This window comes from Poecilia latipinna, unplaced genomic scaffold (genome assembly GCF_001443285.1).
Source record: "Poecilia latipinna isolate Pla-1442-1.1 unplaced genomic scaffold, P_latipinna-1.0 Scaffold877, whole genome shotgun sequence".
Taxonomy (NCBI): Eukaryota; Metazoa; Chordata; class Actinopteri; order Cyprinodontiformes; family Poeciliidae; genus Poecilia; species Poecilia latipinna.
Window position 1 is genome coordinate 593,620 of NW_015113493.1, and position 14,299 is coordinate 607,918.

The 14,299-nt window shown below is 39.5% G+C and overlaps 1 protein-coding gene across 1 annotated transcript; it reads left to right on the forward strand.

The window, feature by feature from the left end:
• Window positions 1-359: 359 nt before the first annotated feature.
• LOC106957136 (zinc finger protein PLAG1-like) lies at window positions 360-9,952 on the forward strand. Its single transcript, XM_015048383.1, has 2 exons — window positions 360-535; window positions 5,894-9,952. Exon 2 carries the CDS (start codon window positions 6,315-6,317, stop codon window positions 7,578-7,580), a length of 1,266 nt encoding a protein of 421 aa, XP_014903869.1. The 5' UTR covers window positions 360-535; window positions 5,894-6,314; the 3' UTR covers window positions 7,581-9,952.
• The last annotated feature ends 4,347 nt before the right edge of the window (window positions 9,953-14,299 follow it).

Here is a 14,299-nt window from a genome sequence, read left to right on the forward strand (position 1 = left end):
TTGTCCTTAGTTTTAACAACTATTCAAGAAAGTATTTTTTTAATTAATTTGATTAATTAATTTGATTGACTAGTGGATTAAAAAAAGCTTTGCTTTCAATAAATTCAATAGAAAAATCCCTTGTTTGTGACTTAAATTTTTTTCTATTTAGCTACTTTCAGTTACTATCTCAATTAAAAAACTGTAAGGCAATTAAAACGTATTATCTAAATTTAATTTTTCTGCATGATGTAATAACCCTTGGTTCACGTTGTGACTACTATAACATCGCTTGCTGCTCTTTGTATACTTGTACTTTGTCCTTTACTAAAGAAGAAAGACAAAATTGGGGCAGCTAAATATTTTCTCTTGTTTAATGTCTGCAGGAAAGTCGCCCTCCCAGTTGTTACGTCACTCTCCCAGAATGCCTGGGTTCCAGCGCGGTGCCCCACAGTCCAGGCCCAAACTCCAAGAAACAGCTTTCAAACTTATCCTATTATGTCGTCGTGAAGCGCAAAACGAAAGCTGGGCAGAAAGCTGGAAAGACATGCATCCGGTGAGTACAGTCGTGTTTTCGTCTGCCTAAAGAACCAAAGCTGTTTGTTTGCTCTGTTTCCTGCAAGAAAACTGGATAATTGAAGTCACAACAACCTTCGACAGAAGTTTTCAAGCGTTCATCTTTTGTTTATGAATAATCCTCCTGCTCTGGACAAAGGTCTTCCGTTTGTCTAAGACACGCTAGTTGTTCTTTGGGAAGACCTTGAGAGAAACCTGGCGTATCACTTCTAAACAAACGAGTTGGAAATACGCTTGTGCAAAGTTAGTTTCCGCAAGTAGGCTAGCTGTGAAATTTAGCCTGGGACTGGGCTTCACAGTCATCGATTCGGCCAAGCGTCTACGCCGTAGCAGCGCATCAGTTTTATAACAAGCTTTGAATAGTCTTGCTTTGTCTTCTGAAAACTCCATAGGGACTAAAACTTTGCTACTATTACCACATCACTCACAGTTGTGCTCATAAGTGTACATATTCTGGTGGAATTGTTGATTTATTTATTTATTTATTTTTGTTTTTTTGACATGAATAACACAAACACGCAATTTTCACTCTGTCAAACAACTGTGTTTACTATTTTTAAAAATCATAACGACCACAGACAGGAACTTCCCCAGTGACCCTAATCAAAAGTTTATATATCCTGGGGATTTTGGCCCAGTCCGCACAAGTTGACACAGACAGGTCTGAATGTCTGTGAAATGTAACCGTTCTCACCAGGCCCTTTCCAAAAAATTATAATATAATTAATTCCCATAATTCCATTCAAAAAGTTAAGCTTTCTTAGGTTATAGATTCAGGGCCCACAGTTTAAACAATTTCAAGCATTTGTTTGTTTATTGTTACATAAAGTGGGCTCCCAGCTCATAAAACCCACAAAAACAGGAATTCAAAAATTTTGAATACTCTGAAGAAATCAGCCCAAATTTTAGAGAGTATGAATGTTGCAAACTGACTGTGACACACTAATCGTCTACTAAACTCAAAGCACCACCAGATGTCATTAAATTGCTTCAGTTTGGTTCAATGTGGGGAAGACTTGATACCCTCCATTTGATGGGTAAGCCACAAATGTTCACAGCTAAGGAGGCTGGCTGTTCAAAGGATGCTATGTTGGTAAGTAAGCAAGTAAAGTTTTCTATAAAGTGCTTTCCACAGACATAAAATCACAAAGTGCTGTACAATAAAATCAACCTTAAAATCATAAAACCAACATAAGAAACACAATAAAAATCAAGAATGAAAAGCCTGGGAAAATAAAAAATGTTTTTAGTTGCTTTTCAAAAACCTCCACAGAGTCGGCTAAACGGAGCTGCAAGGGTGAACTATTCCACAGCCTCGGGGCCATCAGTAGTCGCGTATTGGTACGCGTTGAGTGTGCAGTGAGATTGATATATCTTTGTGAAAAAAGAATTATGTGTGGCATGTACCTTTACATTTAAAGTTAATTTATATGTCCCTGGTTAGACGATTAGTCCACCAGTGGTTCAGCTCGTGGAGATGTTGCGCTCGCCTTGTAGTCGCGCAGTATGCTGGTTTTATTTTATTCTTTTTTATTTTTTACGACAACCTAATGCATCAATCGGCACCATATCAAATGCTTTCTCAACTTATTGAGGGAATACCGAGCCAAAGCCGAACCTTAAATAGTCTGAGCCCTTAAGGCTTGTGCTACCAAAATAGTCTCTGTGGCACTTCTTAAAAACACAATAGACACAAAATGGAAAAGCTACTAAAGCCACGTAAATTAAATCTCCCCGTTTGTCCCTCTTTGTCCAGCAGAGAGATGCACAGTGCAGCAAATTTAGCACATGAAGCAGGGCCAGTCCAAGCTTGGATGAAGCCTTGAGTAGAATTTGCCTTAGGGCCCCCTTCTGCTCCTCAGAACATCAGCACCAGTAACAGCTTTTCACCATGGATTTAGTCAATTCTGGGAGAGGGAGCCTGGTTTAATTGGCCAGTCTTAAAAGCAATCAGTGATAATTGTAGTTGACTGAGATGCATTTATGAACAAACAGAGCTCAGCCTCAAAGATTAAACTCATAGCATCAGGTTCAGGGTTTCCCCCAGAAATCTTGCTAAGCCCGGTGGTCGAGGTGCCGAGGCGGTCCACAGGCGGTCCACCGTGGTTTTGTATTACAAGATGCAAAGTTGACAGGAAATGCAAAAATATTACTGGGTAACTGTATATTACGGAAAAACCCGTAACATATAAGCCACTGGACTTAGCAAGTTTTCTGGGGAAAACCCTGATATTATATAGTTCAATTACCATTTTCTCAGATCTTTGACAATTGTTTTGCTTTCCCCATGACTCAGAAACCAAAGATGTCAGTGAAGCACTTGATGAAAGACGCAAAGGTCCGTCAGGAACCCAAGAATTCATTGACCTGATATGCACACACACACACACACACACACACACACACACACACACAGATTACAGGCAAACAGTTCACAGGTGAGGATCCGTGGTGCACAAATATGCACTACATGCAACACTTAGGGGCGCTGAACTAGAGGGGGCTCTTGAATATTCTTTAAAACATTACAGATTTAAATGTGAATTACATCGCAACATTTAGAGAGGAAATAGATGTACATTTGGGGTAAATAGACTTACTGTATTTAACAGTTGTTTGTGTAAGTAATATGATTATTATTATTATGTCCTCTTTCGCTCCTTCACCTCCCTTCCTGTCATCACACACAAACTGAGAGCGCTCCACCATGTGCCCCTTTCAGGTCTTGCTAGCCGCGTTTTTGAGTAGGAGGTTTTCTTTAAGTGGATTATGTTGTCATCTGATGACAGGAAACCAAAGATGGAGAGGCAGAAAACTCTCAGGGGCAGAAATTGGAAGAGGGAGAAGAATAAAGATGTTGTAGGGATATAAAAAAAACCTTTTCAAAGTAGTTGAAAGATAATAAGTTATGTCAGTTTTTGAGGAGGCGGCTTGTAAATATTCAGGTTAGCTTAAGTTACTAGCAAAATGACAGTTGCACGCTGTCCTGCAACTTCTTTCTGTATTTACAATAATAAAGGAACTTGTTTGCTGTTCAGACAACAATCCGTTGTCTAACCTGATAGTTCATTTAGACAGAAAACTTATAATAGGTTCAGTCAGCAAGATCAGAATATCAGAATAACAGAAATGCCCAGGGTTTCCCCCACAAAACTTGCTAAGCCCAGTCAGGGCGCCAAGGTGGTTCATCAGTGACCCATCGTGTTTTTGTATTAAAAGATGTTAAGTTGACTGGAAATGTAAAAATATTACTGTGTAATTATATGTTACAAGAAGACATTGGCATTGAAATGCTATTTAAACCCACGACTATAGTCTTATAAACAACCAATCAAAAAATACAATTAAAATGAATATCAAATATTTGCACTTCTGTTTAATCCAAATTAAGTTAGCAGCTCCATCAGGTCCCTCAGGGATTCAGGGGCCCCATAAATGCTAATATTTTAACACAAACCACAGATATATAAATGTAACATTTGCTTATTGAGATTATCAATGCTGCTAAATTTGATTTTATGGTTCCAGCAGACATAAATTAAAATATTTTACATCGTTTAGCATTTAAATATAATATTTTAAGGAGCTGACAAGTTTACTTTGTAAAAGTTCAAAGAACAATCTTCATAGTTTTGTTACTACGGTTACAATCTGATGCTGCGAGTTTAATCTTTGAGTTTGAGCTCTGTTTGTTCACAAATATATCTTAGTAAGCTACAATTACAATTGATTGATTTTTAGATTGATCAATTAAACTACTCCTCTCAGATTTCAATAAATCGAACACAGAAGCTGTTAGAGGTGCTGATGTTTTTAGCAGCAAGAGGGGCCCCTAAGTCAAATTCTGCCCACAATAAGACAAAGCTATGTAAAGCAGTCAAACACCTGGCAAAGTGGCAAGCTCTCTCAACAAAGAATCAGCCACATCTTCTCTCATGAAGTGGTGGATTTAAAAAGGGAGGCCTCATCTGGGATTGGAGGAGTAGATTGTGCAAATGTAAATACCAATCAGCTGCTGAGAGGAACAATCTCCTGAAACACTGCTCTGTGCATTTAGAGCAGCAGTCTGTTACTGAAGGAGCGCTCGAGTTCAGCAACAGCTACATGCACTGGGTGGGAGACATTATCCATCAGTTTCCCACTGAAGACTCGCAAAGCCCAATGGTAAAGGCGTTAGGGATGTCCACCAGCGGTCCATTGTGTTTTCTTGTTAGAAAATATTAAAAGTTAAAAAAATTTTGAGGTGCACTTAAGCAAGCATTATAATTTAGAAATAACAGCAAACGGGCAGGTACAGTGGCAGCACAATTGGTACGCATGCCCTCGTGCCCAGTTCAGTGCATCAACTGTAAACTTGTAGCTTAATCTGTCTTTCCTGTCACTGTTACTGCTGTATATTAAAAACCCTATTTAAAATAGTCAAATGACATTTAGTCTGGTGGGAGGGGGACAAGTAAAACCTGGTGGCCTGTCAGGCTTATAATGCACTGTGGGAAACCCTGGTGATGGTATTTTGGTCCTTCTGTCTCCACCACCTGCACTAGGTCAAGGGAGCATTCAGGCTCAGAGCTGGCTTTCCAGATGAGCTTATCTAATCACTTTGTCTCAGCTGTAGATAAGCTGTTGCTTCAACAGACAACACCACTGAAGATGGCTGATGCTGCTCGAGTCAGAGAAGGTCTTCAGAGCAGTACGTAGATGATGGCGTCATCCACCCCAATGCTAGACTGTAGGCAAACTGCAGTGGATCCAAAAAAAACAAACCTTCAACAGGAAGCGTAGACGGTTGAGGACCAACTTGCGAGGGTCCTTCATTAGATGCAACCAGCCTTTGGCTGCTGAGGTCCTCTGGAAGCTTGGACTTTTGTACCAGTACCACACAAGAAGTCTTCCACAGTTATGGTACTTTCCCCAGCTTCAGGCTAAGGTTGAGCGTAAACCCCATGATGTCAGACAGTTGATTGGTGCACCACCTCAGGACTCTGGGGCTCTTGCGGTGCTGCCTGAACCTGCAGCCTTTGGCATCTTGATCTTTCGCAGCTTGTTCGTCACCTGAAGTTTTGAGAAGAGACGAGATGGATTTGGGGAAGGAAGGTTGTGGAATGAAGTCCTTTGAAGTACTACTGGGCGATGTATTGGTTCATCTGGATTAACTGGAATAATGGTTGTAATATGTGTATAAATGTGTATATATTGCATGTGCGTCTGCAAATTAAGTTAACTGATTCTACTGGTTCCATGATTCTGTTGTGATTCATATTTCTACTTGTCTTATCTTTTGTCTGGTGATTTTAACATTTAGTGACATTGTTTGTCTTTTTGTGTTCTTACTTTTCAGGTTTGTAATGACGGTGGACTACCCAGGTGATTTGGCAGCTGGCATTAGATCTTTTCGGTCCTAAAATAGACTGGAGGCCAGCACAACTGCCCTTCTCAAAAAAACACTAGACTGAGCCATCTTCTGAAAACGTCTCATGACTGCAGCCCTTTTGGGATTGCTATGGCATCTTCTTTAGCACAATTCAAATTCTGGACTTTCCCCACTAACAGTAATCAGATCATTTTGCATTCCTGCAGAAGAACAGCAAACTTTAAAAAAATGGTTCCTACCAACACTTATTCATTCTGGAGTTAAGAGAATAACCACGATGCTAGTGACTAATGGTTATTTCTCCTCATGACTCTTGTTTGTATCTGCTTAGGCTCTTGGTCAGCGTCCTGCGCAGCTGCAGAGCCACCAATTTCCATGTAATTAGACCATGTTTCACCAGGATAATCTCAAAGGGCGTGTTTATGAGGACCTCCCAGCCAGTAGGCAGCTTTTCCAATGCCAGGATTGTGGAAAACAGTACAACACTCAGTTGGGTTACAAACGCCACCTGGTTGCCTTCCACAGCACTACGGCGGGCCAGCAATGCATGAAGGAGTCTGCAGCTATGTTGGAGAACCTGGGTGAACATAGCGACACGCCTCTCTCAACAGAGGGAAGCCCTAATGTGCCATTGAGAGAGAGGAAGTACTCATGTGAACGATGCGACCGCCGGTTTTATACCCGCAAGGATGTACGTCGTCACGCTGTGGTGCATACTGGTCGCCGTGACTTCCTTTGCCCATGCTGCGCACAACGATTTGGCCGCAGAGACCACCTGACCCGCCATTTGAAAAAGAGCCATGCACAGGAGTCTGGTTTGATGCCACCATCTACTCCCAGCACTCATGTAGCTCCTCAGACCTCAACCAACCCCTGTCCAGTCAAAGAAGAGCCCAGTCCAGAGTCTTCTACAATAGGTTCTGCCTCTAAGGATACCTCTGAAGCTTTTACCAGGGAAATGAGCACTTCCTACACCTTGACAAATCTAATCCCTGCTATGGGGCATCCTCATGGTCTCGTCCAAGGGTCCTTGTCCTCAAGCATGGGTGTAGGACATCATTTGACTACACATTCTTCCCACTCACTTCGCCATGGTCTTCAGCCACCAGCAGCGTCACAGCAGCAACCCTATGGTAACATGTCACAATATCAGTACGGGCCTTCCTCATATCCGCGCTCTGACATGGAGAGCTTCCTGCTGGACTTTCAGAGTAACCCTTCACCTCAACTAAGCACAATGAATTCCTCCATTTCTGCTTCACCCCAGAAGCAAATTTTGGGTGACGGGCTGGATGTCAGTGGGGACACGCATGCATTACCTAGGACCCCTGCTATCTCTAATGATTTACAATGCAACACTAACGTGGACCTTGGGTCGCTGCTTAGCTTTTTGCCTTTCAGCCTGCCACCTTATAACCCTCACATGGGGTTAGTGATGGGTTATCCACCATCCTCCTCCCCCACTTCCTCTCCATCTTCTTCATCAGGGTTCTCCTCCCAAGCACCAGGGCCTTTCACATTTTTCCAGCCCCCCCAGTCCCACGCACCACAAGGCTCAGGAGTTTTTAACCACAGCCAGCTACCTCAGTCATATAGTCCTGCTGTAAGCAATTCCAGCTCCCTACCTCACTATTACCATGCTTTTCAGCAGTAAACAACTCTTTTCCTGAAGTATTGTCATATGCACTTGTTGTATAAATTGTTGTACATATTTGAAAACAAGCATCCAAGCAACAAGTCACCTCATTAGTATTACCTCATAACTGAAAAGATTTGAATGTTTTAGAAAATTCAGCTGAGATTCACTACCTTCCCAACCCTCAAAATCCCTCCACTTTTAACATGGAAAATGTTTTAACGTTTGAATGCAGATATGTAACCTCTAAAAAAAGTCACCTTTTCTAGATATATATATATATATATATATATATATATATATATATATATCTAGAAAAGCTTCCTTTATTTTCTGATCATCTGTGCCTTTCTGACAAAAGTGTTGATGGAATTTTCTTAGGATGTTTCTCGTCTGCTGCTTTAATGTGGATTTAGGAAGCTGTGATAATATTACTTGTGTTAAGTTGCTGAAAATATCTGGAAACATTTGTCACATCAAATGGGTATCTACCAAAGTTTCTGATTTGCAATGAAGTGAACTAAATAGAATCAAAAACTCCACTTGTTCGGAAATGATGCCTTCATTAAGCTGCAAGATGTCTTCTACCATATCAATCTAGAAAAACATGTTAAAGGAGAAGAACTTTTAAAAATGAAAATATAAGCTTATGGACAGCAGGCAGTCTAAACCAGCGGTCTCAAACTCATGTCCTTAAGGGCCAGTTGTCCTGCAACTTTTAGATGTCTCTGTGTTTCAGCACTCCTGGCTCTGGTATTGGCTCCTGAACAGAACTCTGTAGAGTTTGGCTGCATGGTAGGGAGGCAGTTTTAATTCAAGTGTGTAGGAGAAGCCACACATCTAAAAGTTGCAGGACTCTGGTGCTTTAGGACTGCAGCTTGAGACCACTGGTCTAACAGTATGTGACCAGAATTTGATAACATGTTTTTCTGCATAAAGCAGTTCATGTAGATGTATGAATGTGTGATCGTCCACCTCTGAAGGGGGCATAATGACCTCTTAGTCATTATATTTTGTCCTAGAAACCACTGACCTGCTGTAAATATGTTACTCTAAATTAATGCTGAAGTCTAATTTAAAGACATTTGCAGGCACTTCTCCAGTTTGATTTATTTTTTTGTCATGCTTCATATTGACCAACTGTTCTGCTACAAAATGTCTAGAAAGGCTGAAGGAAGCAGATGCCTTACATACAGAGTCCATGTTTTCCTGCTCTAGGGAATTAAAATATATTAAGGAACTGTTCCTTTCAGCTTTGTATGGAAAAATGAGGTGAAATTGAAAAATTGATGCCTTGAGGGGTTGGTAGATTTTTCTCCCTAGTATTAATTTTGTGGAGTTTTTTTTTTTTTTTTTTTAGAGACTTTATGAAACTTATTCTAATTTTCATAGTGTTGCCCCAGGATCTTAATCTGCTACTGTTGCGAGAGTGTGTAATCCTGACTAGATTAAAGCACTTACAGTAGTTACAAGAGGATGTATCAAACACATGTGGATGTGTAGTTGTTCCTTACGTACTAGTTGCCTCTGGATTAAAAATTTAAAGTCAGCTAATGGATAATCCCTGATTGCTGGCAGTAACTGTTGCTTCTGTTGGGTTATGTCCTGTACATGTATCCGCGTACCAGCAAAACGCCAAAATAACTACTTTTCTTGAGGTTCTCATGCCAATGATGACTTGAATAAATCCATCTTGTCAGGAGCAGCCAGCTGCTTCTTAACTCCCATGGATACAGTAAGGGTAGACTTTTACTATCCACTGGTTCTGAGTTTTGGATTTACCGTATTTTTTGGACTATAAGCGCTACTTTTTTCCCCACGCTTTGAATCATGTGGCTTCTAGCCCGGTGCGGCTTTTCTGTGGATTTTTCTTCAACCGCCAGAGGGCTCTTTAGCAGGAAGTGAATCATTGGAAATCAAAAAAGAAAGCACTAATTTTCATTTAGAACAAGCACAGCAAGCACGACAGATATACCAGCGGCTTATACAAGTACGTTTCCAGTTTGTTTGTTTTTAAACTTTGTGGGTGCGGCTTATAGTGAGGTACGCTCTATAGTCCGAAAAATACGGTATTTAAATAATCTTGTTCATCTGAGGTTGACAAAAAATTTTTTTTATTATTAATATTTAGGACCTTCTAGGAACCAGAGCAGCTTCCCATTTATCTTCTATTTTGTTAAACCTTACATTAGAGTGAATACTGTGACTGTATGTTCATACACACATATATGTATATGTGTGTACATGTATGTGAAAGTCTATGAGACTAATGTAAATGGCCTACCTCTGCCTTATATTTTGATGTATAATGTTTCTATTATGGACAATGGAAATATGTGTAGAGTACTTGTTAAAAATGGCTCACACCTCCTGATAAATTATTTTCTGTATTTTGATTATTTTCTACATGGAGATTGTGTGGATGAACAAAAATACTTCCAAATAACTTTCATTGAACCTTTCTTTTATCTGCACCTTTCTAACTTTTGCTTTCACATGTTTTTTTCACTAATGTTTTTCTTTGGAGGACCCAAGCATGGTAAACCTTTGTCTGGTGTCCCCCCCAAGTTTCCAATCCAACAATCTTTTTCTTTATTACTGATTTTCTTCATCAACATCACCCATAAAAACATCCACAGACAGCTTTCCAGAAGCTATGGGAGGTGTATCCAAACTTTTAACTGGTACTTTGTAATGATAGTGTGCCGACATGGCTCAATTATAGTGGAATTCTTAGATGTTTTTTTTTTTAACAAACTTTTTAATTTCATTAAAATTACTACCTCAACCTGCAGCAAAATATCTTCAGTAGAGTTCTGTTTTTGTTGCAACAAACTTAACTTGTAGTTTTCTTTAAGTTAACCCATTTGAAAATTGCTTAAGTTGACACTGCATTTACACGTACATTTAAAGAATATTGTGAAAAAGTGAAATCTTTATTTTAGAAATTCAACTCTGTTTATTTATTTATATAATGCCGCTTCACAACATGTCATATGAGGCACTTTACAAAAAAATCAATCACACCTACTTTCTGTCCTTGTCAAAACGTTCAGTAGCTTAGTTAATTTAAAGTAGTTTAACAAGTTTCTACAGAGTCACTATCAGTGAAACTTGTATAAAATGTAGTGTGAAATATTTCAAGCCTTTATAGTGTATCTGAAAAGTATTCACAACACTACAGCCTTATTTCAAATTCTTATTCTTATTCTGTTTCCTGATGGGTCATTATGACAATGTGAAACATTTTTATTTGTTTGTGCAAATTCATTACAATGGAAAACTAAGAAAACATATTTACATAACTATTAAGAGCTTTGTTGATCCACCTTTGGCAGCAATTACAGCCTTCAGTCTTTTTGAATATTTTGCCACAAGCTTGGCATAATTGCCTTGGCAAGTTCTTCTTTGCAGTACTTTTCAAACTCCATCAGATTTGATGGAGATGTCTGTGCAGCCATTTTCAGATTTCTCCAGAAATGCTCAAACCCGGGGCCTTATGTAAGAGTGCGCAGTTTTCACACTAAAACTTGGCGTACGGACAAATTTAGAAAAGTGCAGCGCACCAAAAAAAAATCCAGGCGTATAAAGCTGTGCGCACGCACATGGTTGCGCAGCGTCCCTTTGTACATCCCAATTTGCGTGAAATGGAGTGCATCTGTCGCCACCTATAAATAAATTAGTATAAATACCCGGAAACAATAACCATGGCAACGTCCCTGTTTGAAGCAGTATTGATATTTATAATATGGTTTTATTTTAAAGGTTCTTTGAGGGCACATAATGTCATCTCACAAAAATAAAAACACATTTTAAAGAAAAAAAAATTATATTTAAAAAGAAAATGCAGTCAGTCCTTTCAGTCTGGATTAATCTAAACGCTAATAAACCATCAACATTTACCAACAGATCAATATGGTCTCTGATCAAACGCTCCCTCTGAATCCTTATATCGGCGATGTTCTCCACCAGAGTCAAAGCGCTTCAAAATTACGTTTTGCCGCGTAATTGTGGCACTTGTATACAAACTTTAGTGGCGCACGAGACAGGTCAATATGACTCACTTTCATCTCGCTCTTGGTGTTACAGAGGAATATAGAAGTATGGCGCTAAGATTCCTGGGAAAATAGCAGGAAATCAACCCCTGTTCACTGCTACAGTGAAGTGAAACCCTGGGTTCAGTGCGGTGTCTGCGTATCCATGTCTATGAATCCAGATGCGGAGGTAGATGGCAAAAGAGCAAAGACTTGTATCTCTCCACAAGTACTTATTTAAACATCAGAAATAACGTGCCAGTTTCACCACACATTACTGAAGAGCACACCAGCCTATATTTACACGTAGGAATCCATCAGAAAGAATCCACAACGAAGAATACAGGTAACATACAAATCATACGATAGGCAAGTAGTCCCACCATGTGGTGATATATTGTATTGCAGTAGCAGGTGCATAGTCACAAGTGGTGAGAAAAAGGCTAGCCTCACTACACCGCTGAAAGAGCAGCAGACCGTCCATAATCGTGTTGCATAATGCGCGCATATTTCCCATGTCTCCTTCTCAGCTCTGGTTGCTCGGTGGGATGCAGTACATCAGACCTGCAACAAGCTAGCAGCTGATCCCTGGTATAAACAGTCTCTGAACAAAAAGCTTGTAAAAATCGAAAACAAAAGCAGGGTTGACCAGAAGTCATCTTTACTGTAAGCTAAGTATTAATCAGCACATTACACACAAAAAACTAGAAGCGTTTTCAAAGAAATGGAGAAGGGGTGGTGTAGTACAGCAGAGAGCAAAGGGAGGGCGACACCGGCGAGTACACACAGTGATTGACAACACTCTTGTGCTAGCTGTGGTTGTTTCTGAACAAGTTTTGTATTTCTGCAGTTGTTTCTGGGGGCACTGGGAGAAGACAGAAGAGCTCAATTTTTTTTACAGATTACCTGTCATACTGTAAAATTTGCATACTGCAGCTTTAAGTGGTTCTCACACTATAAACTGTTAAAAATAAATAAATCACAAAGGCATTTTTCCCCAAATAGGGATAAGGTGCTATTAATAAAGCGGTAACATAAGTTGTAGATGAGCAAGACTCACCAAAGTTATTCATTTTTAAGCACCAGAATAACGAGAAAGAAAGAAAAAAGTTTATTTGTAAGCACTTACAAGAACAGTGTAATCATTTTGTTGGAAGTAATGTTTGCCGATTGTTGAAGAGGGAAATAAATTGACAAAATAAACAGTTTTTACATTTATACAAGATCTCAACAAAAACAAACATCATACATCTGAACTTATTGTTAATTTGACTCAACAATATGGTCAACAATAAATTAGGCTACAGATTGAATATAGAATGGATTAATTGGTTTTTAGCCGTACATACATCCAAAGGTTTCTGTTGATAGAAACCTTTGACCAATTTGAATGATGAATAAAATTTACTGCTTTGTTTTATAAATAGGATCAAGTTTAAATGAGTTTGTACTTGACTTGGTATCTGTATGTTTAGACAGAGACTATAGCATATTTTTGTACACAAACAGGACCTGTTTGTTTCGTAAAGTGCTTTGAAAATAGGGCTGCACAATATTAGAAAATCTTGTGGCGACAATAACTTTGGTAAATATTTTGTTGACATCAGTTTCTCCTTTCCTTCCTGTCCTGTGCTTCCATCGCACTCTGACCTTTAGCATTTGATCTAAAATCATTAGTGTTTGTGTGAGCAGACTATCAAACTGGCTAAACAAACTGGAAACATAGCATTAGCATAATAATAATAAAAAAAAAAACTAAGTTCATTATAGTCGAATTACATTAGCCAAAAATTATTGCACTCCAAACAGTCCTGTGCAATACGAATATTGCACACAGTTTATGACGACAAAATGTTTGCGATAAATTGTGCAGCCCTACTTGAAACCTTTCTTGTTTAATCAGAGCTATAAAATCAAACTGATTTGAACCAAAAGCAGAAGTACATTGAAGCTTTTTACACACTGGTTGAGAACATCCACAAGTTAAGATGCTAACAGTGAATAGGTGAGAACAAAGTGTGTGTTACTTTTTCAGCTAACATATAACTTATCCAACAAACATGACACTGAAATTCCTTAGATGTACCGAATTTGCGCATGTGAGGATGAAAGGACGCACATGGAGATGTACAGAGAGGAATATTTACTTCTGTTGTCATTCAAATAGGCTTTGCATGACATGCATACTGCACAGTTTATCTCCATAGAAACACATAGCAATTACTACAGAGCTCTGTTGACTCGGGTTAGCCGTCTCTTCTGAACAGAACATTACAATTACGTCACAAATTAGCCATGCAAGCATTTTACATGTTCCCCTGATGATGCTCAGTCTCAGAGGAAGCTCTGCCTGGGTCACTTGGTCTGCTGGAGGTACTGCTGGGTGAACATATTGAGCTCACTGTCCAACCAGCCTGCCTTGTTCCTAACGAGAGGAAAAAAAAAACGGAATTCAGATCTGCATTTAGGCATCAGTCAGTGTCTGACGGTAAAAATAAATACTAATAAATAGTAGCCGCTGCACGTAAGCTCGACGTGAACGGATCCATGGTTCAGTGTTGGAGACGGAGGGCTGCATAGCAGATTTATTAAAGACGTAGCCCTCTGCTGCCTCCTTGTGGAAAATCGAGAGGCAGAGATACCAGCGGCTTATGGCCGGGTGCGGCTTGCATATATGTACGTTTCCAGATTTATTTATTTATT

Bases quoted from the DNA above. Each gene is read 5' to 3' on its own strand.
- LOC106957136 (XM_015048383.1), top strand. From the start codon at position 6,315: ATGTTTCACCAGGATAATCTCAAAGGGCGTGTTTATGAGGACCTCCCA.